The following is a 17577-nucleotide window of genomic DNA, read 5'->3' as shown; positions in this document are numbered from 1 at the left end:
CTGATAAATAAATTAAAAATGCATAAATTCATATTTATTTGATAATTGATAATATATTCAAGACATGATTAATTCATTTTAACTACTTCATGGTACATTTGGGTAATCATTTCATAATTTACTTATTTATTGAATTATTTTCTCTGAAGGCCTAGGATAAGGTTTCACTGGGCAGCAGAAGCGACAATCTAAATTATTTCATGAACTGTCGTACAGAAAGTGTGAAATCTAAAATAAATAATTGTACTGTAATGAAATAATCTGTAAATTTATGATTTGCAAAGGTCATGCAAAGTAACAAAATTATGAGACATGCTACATTTTATTTCTGACTCCCCCAGATTGCTTTACAAATTCTGATAAATGACATAAGGCATCAAACTACTCCTACAGCATAATCTCTACTGAAACAAATCTTAAAATGATGCTTAGATCATATGTTGCTGTTTTTGTTTCAGTTAACATCAAATCTTTGGGGAAAAAATATGAAAAACTAGATTAGATTATATCTGATTGCGTGTGTGATGCAAAGGACAACCTAACCTAAACTAACCTAATTTTGCATAATCTCTTCAATATATTCACATTTTTGGTCCAGGGTCAATAACTGATGTAGCACAAGAATTATATAAAAACAAAAACAAAAATAAACAAACAAAAACAAAACAAGGAAGAAGTCTAAGATACAACACGTGTCTCTTGCTTCCTAAAATTATTGCTTTATTTACCCAGTTCTACTACATAAATGCTTGTGATCTTAATCCTAAATATTAAAAATTTGTACGATGGTTTTAATTCATAAACAAGGGTTAAGCTGCAAATTGTCGGTATATATTTTCTCATTGTTTGTGCATCAATAGTTTTTCCTCTTTTATTGAAATGAAATAATTTACACTAACCCCCAGAAATGCACATTTCTGTAAAGGGGGAAAAACGACTAATTACGGAGGTTGGCAAAAAAAAAAAAACATAGATTGGCAGAAAAACACAAGTGATCAATGCACCCAGACACTCTGGTAAATATTTCTAGCAATTTCGCTGGAGTTAGACACATTACTATTGCAGTCTATAAACCTTTTTAGTTTGAGTCTTTTTGTTTGTTTTCTTTACCTGTACGCCCCCTGGTGTCAACATATTTTAAAGAAATGCAGTTATTTTTATAAATCCGCTGATAAAACAGGATAAATTTAGGACTACAATGTCAACTGTCATCCTGAGTATTTGCCTTTTTATCCGCCTCGTTTAGAAACTCCTGATCAGCGTAAATGAGAAACCCAGTGAAGGTGCTGTCTGTCCAGAAGGGGTCGAAGAAGAGTCCGTTCTGCTCTGAGTAGAAGATCTGCAGCCAGACCTGATCTGATTGCTTTAGGCGGAGAACAGTAGATCCAGATGCCACATCGTGGTTCCCCGTGTTGGCATCAAATGTCTTGATCTTGTACTGACCATTATGCACCAGTCCTATAGCCAGATGCTTATTGGCCAATGTTATATCATAGGTGAAATAATAGACCCCAGGGATCTCACAGACAAACTTCCCGCTGCTGGCATTGTAATGATTCCCTTCATTCAGCAGGATCCGGCTGAAACGGATTGGCATTCGCTCTTTTGGGTAACTCTTTGTCATAGCCACAGAGAAAGCTGAACGAGCCGCCGTGCCACAGTTACAGCCACCAGGAGCTCCTTGCAGTCCCCTGTCACCCAACTCTCCTTTTAGTCCCTGTCCTCCAGGCACACCTGGTGGTCCACGCAGACCCTTCAGGCCCCGAGGTCCTGCCTTGCCAATAAAGCCTTCACGGCCTTTCACACCTGGCTTGCCAGGGTTCCCAGGTCTACCTGGATCACCTAAAAACAGATGCAAAAAAACATGATGACAAGACAATACAGGATCCAGAGAGGCCAACAGTTCTATTCAAAAGATTAGGGTCTATATGAATTTTATTTTTGATTTAACTGTATTTTTGAAAATACAAAAGTTTGAGCTCCCCCTTCTAATTTTCAACTAACATTTATTATTGATTACAGAACCTTTCAGTAGTACTCCTATCCCCTTTAATCAAACTGTGTCATGGTACAACCACACATAGACTTTTTATGTGATAGACCAACACTAATTAGTGCCTACTTTTAAAGAGGAAGAAAAACGATAAATGGACATTCTTCTAAAAATAAAAATCTGTAAAGTGTGGCATATATTTGTATTCAGCCCCAAAAGTGAAACCTTTGTAGAACCTCAGGTCTTTCGGTATGTTTATCTGGACACTGATATTTTCTTCTTTCTAATGTTTCTCAAACTCAGTCATTTGCCACAGAATCTCAATTGGATTTAGATCTAAACTTTGATTGAACCATTCAATAATATGAATATGCTGTAATCGTAACTCTCCCAATGTAGCTGTGACTGTATGGTCAGGGTCGTTGTCCTGCTGGAAACTGAACCTCCACCCGGGTCTCAAGTCTTATAGCTTCTAACAGGTTTTTCTAAAAGGTTATCTTTCAGGATTGTCCTGTAGGCAGCTCCATCCATCAACCCATCAACTATGTCCCTGTTGAAGAAAAGCATCCCCCACAGCATTACACTGACACCACCATGTTTCAAAGAGGGCAAATGTGCAGTGTTAGTTTACCACCTTACATGGAATTTTGCATTTGGAACAAAAAGTTCGATTTTGGTCTCATCTGACCAGAACATGTTTGTTATCTTCTATATGGCTGTGTTAAACTGCAAATAGGAAATATTGTGATTTACCTTCAGCAATGGCTTTCCCCCATTCTTATTTACTGCCTTGATCTGTAGTGTGCATGACTAACAGTTATATTATAAACGGATAAACCAGACTAATATTGAGCGTCTGGAATCCCTCCAACTCAAACCCTGCTAAAATGTGTTGTCTGTGCGTAAAAACCAAGATGAGTGGTCAAATAAGTTTGTTGATGGCCACAAATAGTATGTGGTCGAGGTGAGACTTGCATATGTTTGGACCTGTGGTGATTCAAGACAGTTCACAGTAAAAACAAACTTTGAGCATGCAAATGTTAAACAAGAACAGGCTTTTCATCCAAAACACAATAATCACTCAGCAACTCTGCATATGCAACATTTGCTTTTGAAATATTATTATATAATTTGAAATAAGTTAGAAAAAGGATTACTTTTTAAGCTGACTTTGCTTTAAGAGTTGTTTTTGACTTGAAAGGTATACAAATAAATATAACATACAACCTCTCTAAACAATACAGTTTAGAGAGGCCAATTAACCAACAGTCAGTGTTGGACTGTGGGAGGAAGCCGAAGTACACGGAGATAATCCACACATGCACGCCAAGCATGGCAACGGTGTTACCAACTGCAGCCCCTCATCAGTGTAGTCTGATCAAACATTGATCTCGCGCTTCAGAACCAGAACTATATGAGCCTCAAAGACTTATGTAGCAAATCTTTGAGACTTCCTGAGAGTTATTTAATAAGGCGGAATAACTATTGGTGCCATCAATTAAGGCTTATTGATGCTTAATGTGATTTTTCCAAAACTAGCATGTAGAATAAATTACAATTATATTTTTGCATCATCAGATTAACCCTAACAGAAGAGAACAGAATTACCTCCATCTCCTTTTTCTCCCTTTTCTCCATCTTTTCCATCTGGACCATCCAACCCTGGCGGTCCCATAGGGCCCACGGACCCTGTGGGTCCAGGAGCTCCTGGGTGTCCCGGCGGTCCTGCTGGGCCAGGTAGACTGCAAACCAGCTGGGAGGAATGGATGGTTAAATTACGACCTCTGTTTGATGAAGAATTGGTTGACTGGGAGACGGCAGCTGAGAGCAAATAGACGATCACACACATCTGGAGCATGGTGGGCACTGCAGAGGCACAACAAGATGAGGGACAGGAAGTATTAAAGGCATTCAAATTGATTTGGGTTTGCATACAAGGAGATAAACATGGAATTAACAAGATATTCTAGGAGAGGAAAGTAATGACAGAATCTAGACTTTAAAGCAATCACATCTTTAAAGCTAAAGAGTTTCCCCAGTCCTTTGTGAGAAGTCTATTATTTAAAGGCTGAGTAGAAGTTAGCTGCTGTGTACATCGCATTTAACAAGTGGAGCATGTCCGCCACTTTAAAAAGACAAAGAAACAACTCACCGGTTGAGAAATCATGTCCCGGGGTCATTTTTCAGCTCTGCCTCTCCTTTTTATCAGCATTAAGGTGCAGCAGGTTCCCTTCATGAATGTTCAGTAAACTGGTGATTGAATATTCTTCAAGAGGAGCTCTGCAGAAAGCTGCTCAACCCAGAGAACCAGAGCTCAAAACATCCACCCTGTTTATGCAACAGCTGGGCCCAAAAAATACTTCTGGCATGATGTCATTAAATTCAAGACAGTTCACCAGGATTACACAGCCGAAGCAATGACATCACTTGCTCCCAAACACGTATCATGAGCAAGTAATATGGAGGAATTGTAGGTGCAATACTAACTGAACAAGGCGGTCTGCAGAACTGAGTAAAATGCAACATGAAGAGGTAAATAAACACTTGTGGGAGTTTGGGGGATGGAATGACTTGAGTTTGACAGCATTGTGATCAGTATAATATGGCAGATGTTTTATTAAGGTTACTATGTTGCTGGTGTCTTTTACTGACATTGTTCTTGATAATAGTACTCATTTATTGTAATGAAACTATGATTATTCAAACCCCACTGAAAATAACGTTTATTTTCAACATTTTTAATTAAAGTGTCTGCAATAAACACGACACCCGCAAACAGTTTAAACGACTAAAACAAATACTACAAGGAAATTATTCAACACTATCCCGATTTTCAATGACCACTGTGGTCGCAAAGTTATTCAACCCCTGTCGCCAGATACCTGACGTTGAAGGTGGCCAAAAAAACTCTCAAATGACTGCAAAAGACCTGCAGCAAGACTTGGTGATAGCAACTACGGAAGTTTGTGGAGCAAAAAATCAAAACAGTGGTGTTTGTGGCCTTTGAATTAGCAGTATGTCTGGAAGGGGAGGAATGAAGCATACGCCTGCAATGAGGCATGGCAGTGGCTTAGTGATGATCTGGTGTGTAGAGGGAAAGAAGGATTTAAGAAAATCCTGGGAACATCACTGGAGCTGAAGAATATCACAAAGTTTACCAGGGCTTTGTTTCAGAGGACGTCCTGGAAGAGATTAAAGTGGCGGTTACAACAAGCCGACCTAAGAATACTAATGAATTGGGCCAGAATTCCTCAGGAATGCTGCCAGAAGGAAAAAAAAGTTCTTGTTTGATGTAATCTTTGAAGCTGCAGTTGAACTATTTTGCCAATAAATCAAATTTACAGTCATAGGTTAAGTAATTTTAGGAGCAACTGCAGCAGTTTTGCTTTGTGTTCAACCTAGAACCTAGAGAAAAAAAATTATATCCACTTCTAGTTCCAGGGTTTTACATATCGGGTCATAATAAAACTGATCTGGTGTTAGCAAGTTTCTAAAGTTACTTCCAGCTAACCTCAAGAATTAACACATATTCCACTGAGCTATTATTTATTAAACAAAGCATGAATAGAAGAACTTTATGGCAGCAAGACTTTGATTTGAAAAGTTACATTTGGATAAACTTCCAAGACTTCTGGAACCGTGTCTTTTGGACAGATCAGACCAAAGCAGCGATATCATTTGTTAAGCATAGTAGTGGAGGGGTGATGATCTGGGCATGTTTTGTTGATCTCTATACCTTTCATAACTGAAATGGTCTTGAACTCATCTGTTTACCATAATATAAAATCAAATGTGAGAGCATCTGTCCCAGCAGCTGAAGCTCTGAAACTGGATTATAAAACAGGACAATGATCCCATCTACATCAGTGTTCCTGATTGACTTATCTCCTCAGTTTATCATCAGGCTCTGATAATGACCACCCACCCCTGAACCATGTGGTGTACTTAACCGTTTTATACTTAGCAATTTTATTTGGGTTAATTTCCATTTAATGACAGTGTGGAATCTGTTTTTGATTTTTCTACATTTGAAGTTAGATCTAGATTATTTCACAACCTACAAAAGCCCAGGGGATTTTTTTTTATTTTATCCTGAACTTCAAAACATTACAATTTATAAAAGGTGTACATTATTTTACTATGACTTATGAAAATGTTATAGCAAATTCCCATAGAAGATGTGACCAAACTGTACACATGTGAAACTTTGATATTACTATTCTGTGCATGTTGTGATGCAACACTAGATCATTTATACAAACTGTTTTGTCTAAAAACAGTTCAAGTGCCACACATAAGTCCACATAATGCAGGTTAATGGGGGTTTTTTTCTTTCCAAATTTTTGATTATTTTAGATGTTGAACATAAGCCAAATACAATGTTTCCAGACAACACATTAACTTCAGAAAAACTATATTAATAGTAAAAAGCATTCATCAGTTTGTGGAAAAAACTCTGCAATTTGCTGTAAAGTCCAGAGATGAAAATCAAATACTGTACAGGGTTGTGGTCCAACTAAGCTGTAACTCTGTTGGAGTCCTTGCAGAACATTTAGGATAACCAACAGGGATTAGGATGAGGTTATTGTCCAAGGAAGGAAGCCATGGGATCATCCGGCCGGCTGCGTTTCATGCGGAAGGCCTCCATCTCCTCCTCAGTCGGCGCCTTAACTTCCTGCAGGCTGTAGTAGGGCCTCTTCCTCTCATCCAGCTGCATCAACGAGTCTATGTGCTTCACTCGCTTGTCCTCTGCTTCCAGGGCCTGGGTGGACATATGAGGAGCTGAGTCTAGTCACAAATAAAAATGCCAAATCACAGACATCAAAACCCTTTTCCCAACAACAAACACTTTTACCTTCTTCAGCTTCTCCTTCTTCTTTTCTTCATCCTCCGAGTCACTGCTGTCTGAGCTGTGTTTCTTGTTCTTTTTATTCTTCCTTTTCTTCTTCTTCTCTTTCATCTTATCTTGATGAATCTGGCAATAAAAAAAACCCCTCGGCATTAGAAAGAAACGTACAGCATAACGGACAATGATCTACCTAAGACAGGTGCTTACTTCCAGCAAAGACTTTGGCTGTTCTTCTTCCTGGGGCTCCTGAAGTCCCTCTTCAAACGGAGCACAGTCTGAGGTGCTCTGCTGTTTAAGGAAGAAAAAGAACAATGTCGGAGACTTTATTAGTAACAGGCTTTAGACACAGTATATATTTACACACATCAAAAAGATTATTTTTAGTAATTCAAATGATTACTAAAACAGAAATGGGGGCCTACAGAAAATAATGGCCATGTACTGTACAGTATCAGCACTAAATACTTGGTTGGGCCTCCTTTTCCATGAATTACTGCGTCAATGCGGCGTGGCATTCAATTCAATTCAATTCAATTCAAAATTCAAAAATACTTTATTAATCCCAAAGGGAAATTAAATGACACTCTGTTGTTGTAGGACAGTCTGATGAAGAGGATGCTCAGGGTTCTCCATAATGTTCTTCATTTTATGAAGAATCCTTCTTTCCACAATGATCTCCAGAGGTTCCAGAGGAGTCCCCAGAACAGAACCAGCCTTTTTTATCAGCTTGTTGAGCTTTTTTAAGTCTCTGATGCTGCTTCCCCAGCAGATGATGGTAGAAGAGATCACACTTTCCACAACAGACTTATAGAAGATATGCAGCATCTTGCTGCAAACACCAAAGGACCTAAGCTTCCTCAAGAAGTACAGTCTGCTCTGTCCCTTCTTGTAGATGGCTTCACAGTTGCATCTCCACTCTAGTCTGTTGTCCAGGTGAACACCGAGGTATTTATACTCCTCCACCACCTCCACTTCTTCTCCCATGATAGAAATAGTTTTTGGCATGGAGGCGATCAGTCTGTGGTTCTGCTCAGGTGTCTCATCTTCCTCTTCACAACACAATCTCTTTTGAGTTCAGGTCAGGCCAGTTTGCTGATCAATCAAGCACCGTGAAACCATGGCCTTTAAGCTGGTTTTGGTACCTTTGACAGTGTGGGAAGGTAGCACGTCCTGCTGGGATCTCCATAAAGTTTGCCAGCAGCAGGAAGCATGAACTACTTTAAAATGTCCAGGTAGGGACGGTTGCGCCTTGATAAAACACGGTGGTCCAACACCAGCAAACATGGCTAACCACATTATCACTAACTGTGGGAACCTCAAGCAGATGGCATTCTGTGCCTCTCCACTCTTCCTCCAGACTCTGGGACCTTGATTTCCAAATTAAATGGCAAATTTACTTTGATCAGAAAAGAGGAATTAGGACAACAAGCAACTGATGTCTCTGGTTCTGGAGTGGCATTTCCACAAGGACTACAACAGTCATAGGCCATGGTGTGGATCCACCAGAGTGCAGTGACTCTGACTGGAGCCACAGTCCACTCCTTGTCAATCCACCTTCAGTAGGCGTTGCTTCAAAATACTCTCTAAGCTGCGGTTATCTATGTTGCTTGTGCATTTTTTCCTACCACTTAATTTTCAGTAACATGCTTTGACGCAGTAGTCTGTGAACAGCCAGCTTCCTTCCCAATGAGCTTTTGTAACTTGCCCTCCTTGTGGAGGGTGTCAGAAACTGTTTGCTGGACAACTTAATTCTGCAATCGCCCTCATGATTGTGTCTCCGATAAAACATTTATTTAAATAATAATTTAAATGTTCTGAGAAACAGGATATGTATTTTCATCAACTGTAACCAGTGATCATCAAAATAAACTTAATATTAAGTAAACAAAAATATATCACTCTGTAGGGAGTGAATCTATGTAGGAGAGTTTCAGCTTCTGAAGTGAATTACTGAAATAAAACAACTTTTTGCATCATTACTTACCGTTTGAATTCCTGCTTGTCCCGTGCAGTAACTCTGCTTGACCAATGACTGGCAACACTTGTATCCCCAGTAGCCATCCTTCCAGTAGGAGCCCCATATGCACTACGGAGAAACAATTCAAAGGAATATTGAAAAACGGCGGAACAAAAAAAAAAACAAAAAAACAGCAAATCATTGAAAGCAGCTATTTGTCTATTGCCCTCACAGAGTGGTTGTTGATAAGGACATCCTCCTCGTATTTGGAGCGGGCGACAGCCTTCTCAAGTCCCTTCAGCACAGCGCCGTGACGGGAGTACTCCACGTAATCCTCAGTCTGCGCCAAAAGCAACTCCCGCGGCGGTGCGTCCAAGTGCTCCTGACCTCCATACTGATGACACACGACGGAAAAGAAGCGAAAAAAGTTACGTTTTAGTATAAGCATTTTTAAATAACTTCATCTATACATTAAATACTCTTTCAAAGTATCGTTTATTGTATTTGCTTAGGATTTTGTGCCACCGGTGGCCTTTATTAGCTTTACAGGAAGAAGGGCAGAGAGAGAAGAAATCTGGGACAGCAGCACTGAGGACTATATGGTGTCCATGCTCTACCAGCGACCCACTTGCTGTCCTTAAAGTAAAATGTAGCTGCTGTTGCATTTGCACAGAAAAGCAGAAAGAAAACATCATAAAAGACACTTTGACTAACAATTAAAACAGTCTGATGAACAAGCGTACCTTCTCCAGGATGCTCTCTCTCTGTTCCTCTTTAAAGTCCTCCTTTTTGACTTTGAAGGAACGATGAAGCAGCTCAAGTTTGGTGGGGTCAGCCTGAAGATGGACCTCGGAGCCTCTCTCGTAAGCCTCCCAAGCAAACACTGTCACAACAGAGAAGCAATTATTACAGGAACACATGAACCACATCTCCTCACAGTGACTGGGACGTCTCCAGCTGCTGATCATAACCGGCCTTCATCTGAAGCAGGCCACAAAAATCAAGAAAATGTGACAATCACTGGTCAATCTGTGCATCACTAGATGTGAAAGATGTCACAAATATGACCTGGTTCTCCTCCTTATGAGTTATTAAATTAACTTCTTCAGTCAAATTCCCACACAAGTAAATAAGAGGTGCTGAGTGGAATAATGCTGGACTTGCACTGTGTTTGAGCCATGGAGATGGTGTCCCCGGAGTAGCGAGCGAAGTTGTCTCCAGCATAGCCCACCCTGTAAGACAAACCAAAGTTTGAGACTGTTTCGGCGTAAGCCTGTGAAAAGCAGGTTACTCAGAAAATACAAACCAACACTCACTCATCAGTGTTCATGCCAGTGTTGGAGTACGGGTTCTCTCTCATAGCTCGGGTCTTTGGATCATAGTAAGCTGAATTTGGATCCAGATTTCTCAAGTACTGCAGGTGACAGAGACGCAGAGTTCAGTTGATCAAAATTCTGAGTTTGATTTGATCTGAACCTTGAACTTCAGCTCTTCAAGAATGGACATTATCAGTAAAGACTGCCATCGCTGGACTGCAAATATCAATTCTCAGTTCTTCTGCCTCTTACTTTAGCTGTGTCCTCTCGGATACGCAGATTCCTCACTGTGATGCGTCGCTTCGAGTCAAAGTTCTGACCCGGCATGTCGATGTCGTCTGCATATTTGTCCTCATCCTCGTCTTCGCTGTCATATTCGCGCTCCTATGCAGAGAGAAACAAAAACCTTTTTACAAATCCTCGGGATTAACGTGAAATAACTAAAGTCTTGTCTGTCGGCTGACAGATCACTTACACTTTGGTCTAATTTCCCAGAAGCCAACTCATCCTGAAGTTTCTGAGCCTTCAACGTCCTTTTGGCCTAACAGACAAAAACAAAAACACAGCTTTGCGGATGAATGAAATAATGCACTAGCCTTGCAAAGGTATTCCCACCCCTTAAACTATTTTACGCTTTATCCCATTACAGCCATAAACTTTTATGCATTTTACTGAGATTTCATGTGACAAACCAACGCAAATTATCTAAAGGTTATTAAGTAAAGGGAAAGTTATGAATGGTTTCCAAAAATAACCGGGTTTCTAGTTTGGCATGTCTATGCACTCAGACTCCTTAAGTCGCAAAACCATAAATAAAAACCTGATCAAGCCCTGGTATCTCTGGAGGAGCTACAGAGATCCACTGCTCAGGTGGGAGAATCTGTTGACAGGGCGACTATTAGTCATTATTTTAAGGAAGAGGGGCAAGAAACAAATGATGAAAGAGACAAAATTTTATTTGCAGTTTGCCACAACCCACTTAGGTGACACAGAAAACGCAGAAGACGAAGCTCTGGACAGACGAGACCAAAACTGAACATTACAGCACATGTGGAAACTAACAGCGCATATCATACTGAATATCTCTGCTGTGAAACACGATGGTGGCAGTATCATGCTGAGGAGATGCTGTTCTTCATCAGGGGAAAGGGAAGCCGGATGGACAGAGCAATCCTGGAAGAAAACCAGTAAATGGCCGCAAAGACTTGAGACTGGGGTGGACGTTTGTCTTTCAGCACGAAAATGACCCGAAACATTCAGTCCAAGTCTAGCTCAAAGTCTATTTATACATCAGAATGACCCATTTAAAGTCCAGAACTAAATACGATTGAGAATTAAAAATTGCTGTTCGCTGATACTCTCTATCCAATCTGACTGAACCTGAGTGATTTTGTGAAGTGTACAAAGCTGAGAGACATATACTCCAAAAGACCTGCAGCTGGAACTTCATTTAAAGATGGTTCTACCAAGTATTGACGCGGGTGGGGTTAAACACATCATATTTTCTTACTTGTAATTAGTTTTTAAACCATGCTCATATTGCTAATTACTGCCAAGGGGAATGAATACTTTGGCAAGGCGCTGTGTCATTTGAAGCTAATATTGCGAACATGGCCTGAAGGCTGACAAAGTCTCCTCCTCTCACAAGCAGGAGCAAGTTTTCGGGTTTAAAGTTTCCTCACGCACGCCTTACCAAATCTACTTTGGCATACTCCTCCACAATGCGCTGATGCTCCTCGGGGTCATACCCATTCCAGCGATCCCGCTTTCCATCGTAGTCCAACGCGAGCTGGACCTGAGAGTGTTCATCTGGAGCTATCTCTGTTCCAGTGAATTTGGCTCCAACTTTTCTGGGTCGCTGAGGGAACACAAATGACATTTGGATGTTCATTAAAAAAAGAAAAGAAAAAAAAAGGGAGAAATATTTTAACCTTAGAGGGAAACAATTCAGAAAAAGCCTCCATGTTTTACCTCCATACAGTCTTTCTTCTTGTGTGTCATAGCCCCACAGTTTTCACATGCGCCTTTGCGGTATTTAGTTGTAATAGCATTCTGTGCAAAGTCAAAAGAGATATAAATACATGAAAACCAACTTGCAGGAACATCAGTATCTGATTCATACTTACCTCCTGCACTCCTCTTTTGTACCACTCTCCAATGGATGAGAACAGCGGCTGCTTTTCATCCTGTGGTCTCTGATGCTTTAGTGTGGGTCTCTTGGACGGGTCGATGTACCACGGCACTGATGAAATGTACTGAGGAATGTGGGGGTTTATGTCCCTGGTGGAGAGGAAAAAGGACCCCCAGTTAATAGTTATACATTTCATTTATAAGCGACTTTTAAAACACCTACGGTCCTTTTAAAAAGGAAGGCAGAAAACTAAAAAAGAAAAAAGTAAACAAACTGTCATTAAAAACAACACCATTATCGAACAGAGGGAACGGAGCCAAAAAGAATCAAACTAGTTTAAACTTATTTGTTTTTAAAGCCTATTAGATAGAGTCAATGTGCATATTTGGTGACAGGGACTTGCAGATGTGGGGCAATGAATCTTCTACTTCCCATGACAGTCGGACAGAGGAACAGTGAAGTGAACAGATGAGGAGAACCTGGGAGCGCAATACAGTACACAGAGGTAGATTATCTGAGCTATGAAGGCCCTAGAGATGAGAAGCAGGCTTTTTGATTTGGAACAGGAAGCCGTTTTAAGAACAAGAGTAAAAATAGTCAGCAGAAGAAGTTCTGGTATAATAGTGACGTTAGAATTTAAATCCAGATGAAACCAAACCAGTATGAAAGAGCAGGGTCTGAAAGATGGGAAAAGACCATTTATAGATATGGAAGCAAACCATTGATGGTACCAGCTCCACACGCTCCACCTTTTTATTGACTTAACGGCTGGAGTTACAGCTTGAAGCCCCAGCCAGCAGTGTAGCATATTACTGTTTGACATTGTCACTTTAAAGTAATTTTTGAGCGCTTGTGAGCGAAAACAAAGACTTTTGCTGGACTTCTTTTATGTTTTTTAATTTGGTTTCTAAGAGATATCGAACGGTGAGATCGCAGGAGGATTTACTTTCTATTTTCTATATGGACTATTGCATTTGTGTGTTTTCGGAAACGTTCGTGCGTCTGAACAGCTGGTTTTACGCGTGATCAGCTGATTTAGGATGTTATTAAAAACAGCGCCCCATCTGCGTGTAATTCAGAAGGCTGATGTGTCCTTTCTCTTTTCTTTCAGCCTTCAGGCATGGTTCATGATTTGTAAAAAGTCAAATTATATTTCGGCTTGACCCGCTCCAGCCATTGTGGTCCTTAATATTGTTGTGTTCGCTCTTGAGTTTCATTAACTTTTCCCTGCGCTACCTCAGCGAAAACCTTCTTGATTCTCCTGGTCCCATGGCAAGTGAATCAGTGAACAGTAGTCTGTTCATGTCACATGTAGCCTTTATTCAGTCATACATGCTCAGGAACAGGGACCATAAAAAAGCAAGTACCGGTAAGGAAAAAAACAGTAATGGAAACGCTCGCAACACGGGTTGAGTGGAGTGGAGCCAGGCTAAGTAGAGCCCATAGAAAAGAGGTATAAGTGACATAATTCATGTGAGCTGTATAAGATAGAAGCTTTTAATTTGAGGGGAAATAGCTAAGTTATTAATATGAGAAAGCTCTCTACTTTGGAACAAACTGATGTTTTATCACTGTTAAAATTTGAGAAACCTTGTGGAGACCACAGCTTTAATCACATTCAAATAACCAGAGAGGGAAGGAGTTGGTTGGGTAGGGATGGACGTGGAGGCAAAACTGGTTCAGTGTCATCCACATACCAGTTAAAGCTCCAATCACATTTAAAGAAAATACAATCAAGCAGCTATAGTCATGAGACAAAAACAAGTTGAATGAAGACCATCAGCACACACAGCTCAAAAGCTTAAAACATTAACACAAGACTGATGCACAGTTACAAAGGAGATTAAGTATATCAGGACTTATTATGGTGAACTTATTGCTATCACACATTCAACCAAAATCCTGATCCACACAGAGTACTGGTTCCTGGTATACAACACAGTTTAAATGAAGGGATATGTCATAGTCATGTAAAAAAACTAAATAGCCACTTTTTGTATGACTTTCTAAGACTTTCGTGTCAATGTGGAAGACTTCTGGCCCCCGTTTCTCTACACAATTGCTACAGTTCAGTGAGGTTTGCACACATTTGCTTCTGCGCGGCTTTCTTAAGGTCCCACCATAGCACTTCATCCGGCTGAGGTCTGGACTGGGTCACAGCAATACTGTGCTTGCTTGTTTATTTTTAGCATTGCACAGTTTGGCCTTAGGTTGAATATACTCACAATCCCCTTCCTGAGAAGCCTGGGAACTGCCTCGAATGTTTTCCAATTTGCAGTGATATTTCTCACTGTAGATTAATTAAAAATTATTTACAAACTGGCTTTAAAATCCTTCACAGATTAGGGTGCTTCTCTGAGGTCACCGATGATGTCACATTTCCTTGGCATCATCTAAAATTCTTGCCTTTACAGAGGCTGCTAAAACTTATGGAAGCAGCAGGTGTGTACTTCCCGTATCCCCTGGATGTATAACAAACAGAAATAACCACCAGACAGAAACCCTAAGAAACCATGTTAGTGATTAGAGCTGGCCTAGATTTAATGTCTTTGATCTAAATGTGAGGAGAAAATATTTTAACCACTTTAACGGGTATGCCACAGATATCCATAGAAGCTAATGTGTCAAGGAGTTCAGTAGGGAAGATACTGTGTGAGGCTGCAGTCAACAGAAGCGTGAGGACGGCTAACAGGTTCAGAATCAGCAGCTGTAAGGAAGTTGGTTAAAAATTTGAACCATTGCTGTTTTTGTACTATGTAGAGGTTGGAAACCAGACTGGAATTTGCAGCCATTATTGTTAGACAAAGGACTATAAACCATGTTTAAACCTCAACTTGGTACTCCAACCCTTATACATGCTTATTTTCCTGCTTATCACGTTTACTTTCAGTACACAGATGTTACCTGCTACAATATACAGGTCCTTCTCAAAATATTAGCATATTGTGATAAAGTTCATTATTTTTCATAATGTAATGATGAAAATTCAACATTCATATATTTTAGATTCATTGCACACGAACTGAAATATTTCAGGTCTTTTATTGTCTTAATACGGATGATTTTGGCATACAGCTCATGAAAACCCAGAATTTCTATCTCACAAAATTAGCATATCATTAAAAGGGTCTCTAAACGAGCTATGAACCTAATCATCTGAATCAACGAGTTAACTCTAAACACCTGCAAAAGATTCCTGAGGCCTTTAAAACTCCCAGCCTGGTTCATCACTCAAAACCCCAATCATGGGTAAGACTGCCGACCTGACTGCTGTCCAGAAGGCCACTATTGACACCCTCAAGCAAGAGGGTAAGACACAGAAAGAAATTTCTGAACGAATAGGCTGTTCCCAGAGTGCTGTATCAAGGCACCTCAGTGGGAAGTCTGTGGGAAGGAAAAAGTGTGGCAGAAAACGCTGCACAACGAGAAGAGGTGACCGGACCCTGAGGAAGATTGTGGAGAAGGGCCGATTCCAGACCTTGGGGGACCTGCAGAAGAAGTGGACTGAGTCTGGAGTAGAAACATCCAAAGCCACCGTGCACAGGCGTGTGCAAGAAATGGGGTACAGGTGCCGCATTCCCCAGGTCAAGCCACTTTTGAACCAGAAACAGCGGCAGAAGCGCCTGACCTGGGCTACAGAGAAGCAGCACTGGACTGTTGCTCAGTGGTCCAAAGTACTTTTTTCGGATGAAAGCAAATTCTGCATGTCATTCGGAAATCAAGGTGCCAGAGTCTGGAGGAAGACTGGGGAGAAGGAAATGCCAAAATGCCAGAAGTCCAGTGTCAAGTACCCACAATCAGTGATGGTCTGGGGTGCCGTGTCAGCTGCTGGTGTTGGTCCACTGTGTTTTATCAAGGGCAGGGTCAATGCAGCTAGCTATCAGGAGATTTTGGAGCACTTCATGCTTCCATCTGCTGAAAAGCTTTATGGAGATGAAGATTTCATTTTTCAGCACGACCTGGCACCTGCTCACAGTGCCAAAACCACTGGTAAATGGTTTACTGACCATGGTATCACTGTGCTCAATTGGCCTGCCAACTCTCCTGACCTGAACCCCATAGAGAATCTGTGGGATATTGTGAAGAGAACGTTGAGAGACACAAGACCCAACACTCTGGATGAGCTAAAGGCCGCTATCGAAGCATCCTGGGCCTCCATAAGACCTCAGCAGTGCCACAGGCTGATTGCCTCCATGCCACGCCGCATTGAAGCAGTCATTTCTGCAAAAGGATTCCCGACCAAGTATTGAGTGCATAACTGTACATGATTATTTGAAGGTTGACGTTTTTTGTATTAAAAACACTTTTCTTTTATTGGTCGGATGAAATATGCTAATTTTGTGAGATAGGAATTTTGGGTTTTCATGAGCTGTATGCCAAAATCATCCATATTAAGACAATAAAAGACCTGAAATATTTCAGTTAGTGTGCAATAAATCTAAAATATATGAATGTTAAATTTTTATCATTACATTATGGAAAATAATGAACTTTATCACAATATGCTAATATTTTGAGAAGGACCTGTATATCCCACTAACAGCTGCCATGATGAAGAAACAACCAGTGTTAATGGTCATAATGTTATGCATGATAAGTGTACATCCGGGTGTACTTACTTTCCCTCTTCGTCCACCTCAGCTGGAGCGTTTCCCAGCTTCCTCTGCTCCTCCAACTCCTTCTTCTTCCTCCAGTCCTCCCTGGTCATCTTCTTGGGCTCATCCAGACCCACGATCCCCTCCGAACTGGCACTGGTCTCCTCGGTCATGATTGGATCTCTTCTAGTTAAACCACCTACACATCAAACGGACAAAATAGTTCTACATAATGTGTTCCGTTTGATCCACAAATCTAGTTGGACCAGCACTGAATGTTTATTTCAACCAAGAGCAGAGCATTTAGCTCGCTAACATGTTTACGAGTTAATGTGAGATGAATATTCACGTAACTTTCTTTTAAGATGATGTACTGTTACTTACGTTAATAAGAACGAAGAATGTTTAGGCAGCTGATATTTCTGTCGTATTTTGCCTCTTTTTGGACTTTGTTTTAGGTGTTTTGGTCAAAACGACGTCGTCGCCATGTTCTTTTTCTTCTTCTTCTTCTTGTCACTTTAATTGGTTCATTAACGCCGCCATCTGGCGTGGAGTCGCTAATTCAGAGACTGTTTACATCCAGAAAACGTAAAACCATTTTACATATTTATTTCTATACATTATTTTTCTTTTAAATCCTGTTTGTTTTATTTAACTGAACCTCTGTCCACTGAGCTCCCTCTCAGCTCTATGCTGTATCAAGATCAGCCCCTTCTGCTGAGAATTATACTTTGCT

The 17577-nt window shown here is 40.5% G+C and overlaps 2 protein-coding genes across 3 annotated transcripts; both read right to left on the bottom strand.

The window, feature by feature from the left end:
* Positions 1 to 303: 303 nt before the first annotated feature.
* Positions 304 to 5908, bottom strand: c1qtnf2 (C1q and TNF related 2). The gene is made up of 3 exons (XM_047354195.1): positions 4146 to 5908; positions 3602 to 3859; positions 304 to 1842 (listed from the first exon to the last, which is right to left on the bottom strand). Exons 1-3 carry the CDS (start codon positions 4171 to 4173, stop codon positions 1202 to 1204), a joined length of 927 nt encoding a protein of 308 aa, XP_047210151.1. The 5' UTR covers positions 4174 to 5908; the 3' UTR covers positions 304 to 1201.
* A 151-nt stretch (positions 5909 to 6059) lies between these two features.
* slu7 (SLU7 homolog, splicing factor) lies at positions 6060 to 17375 on the bottom strand. Of its 2 annotated transcripts, none has more exons than XM_047354192.1 (15): positions 17226 to 17375; positions 16866 to 17040; positions 12242 to 12395; positions 12087 to 12167; positions 11809 to 11973; positions 10591 to 10656; positions 10368 to 10499; positions 10116 to 10213; positions 9964 to 10031; positions 9543 to 9682; positions 9032 to 9193; positions 8827 to 8928; positions 7050 to 7130; positions 6849 to 6968; positions 6060 to 6755 (listed from the first exon to the last, which is right to left on the bottom strand). In XM_047354192.1, exons 2-15 carry the CDS (start codon positions 17012 to 17014, stop codon positions 6576 to 6578), a joined length of 1698 nt encoding a protein of 565 aa, XP_047210148.1. In that variant the 5' UTR covers positions 17015 to 17040; positions 17226 to 17375; the 3' UTR covers positions 6060 to 6575. The 2 variants fall into 2 exon arrangements, with proteins under 2 accessions (XP_047210148.1, XP_047210150.1); XM_047354194.1 differs by having other exon boundaries at positions 7050 to 7127.
* Between the last annotated feature and the right edge of the window lie 202 nt (positions 17376 to 17577).

Source organism: Girardinichthys multiradiatus, chromosome 23 (assembly GCF_021462225.1).
Source record: "Girardinichthys multiradiatus isolate DD_20200921_A chromosome 23, DD_fGirMul_XY1, whole genome shotgun sequence".
Taxonomy (NCBI): Eukaryota; Metazoa; Chordata; class Actinopteri; order Cyprinodontiformes; family Goodeidae; genus Girardinichthys; species Girardinichthys multiradiatus.
Note: the sequence above shows the minus strand (reverse complement) of the source record. Positions and strands in the feature narration are given on the sequence as shown.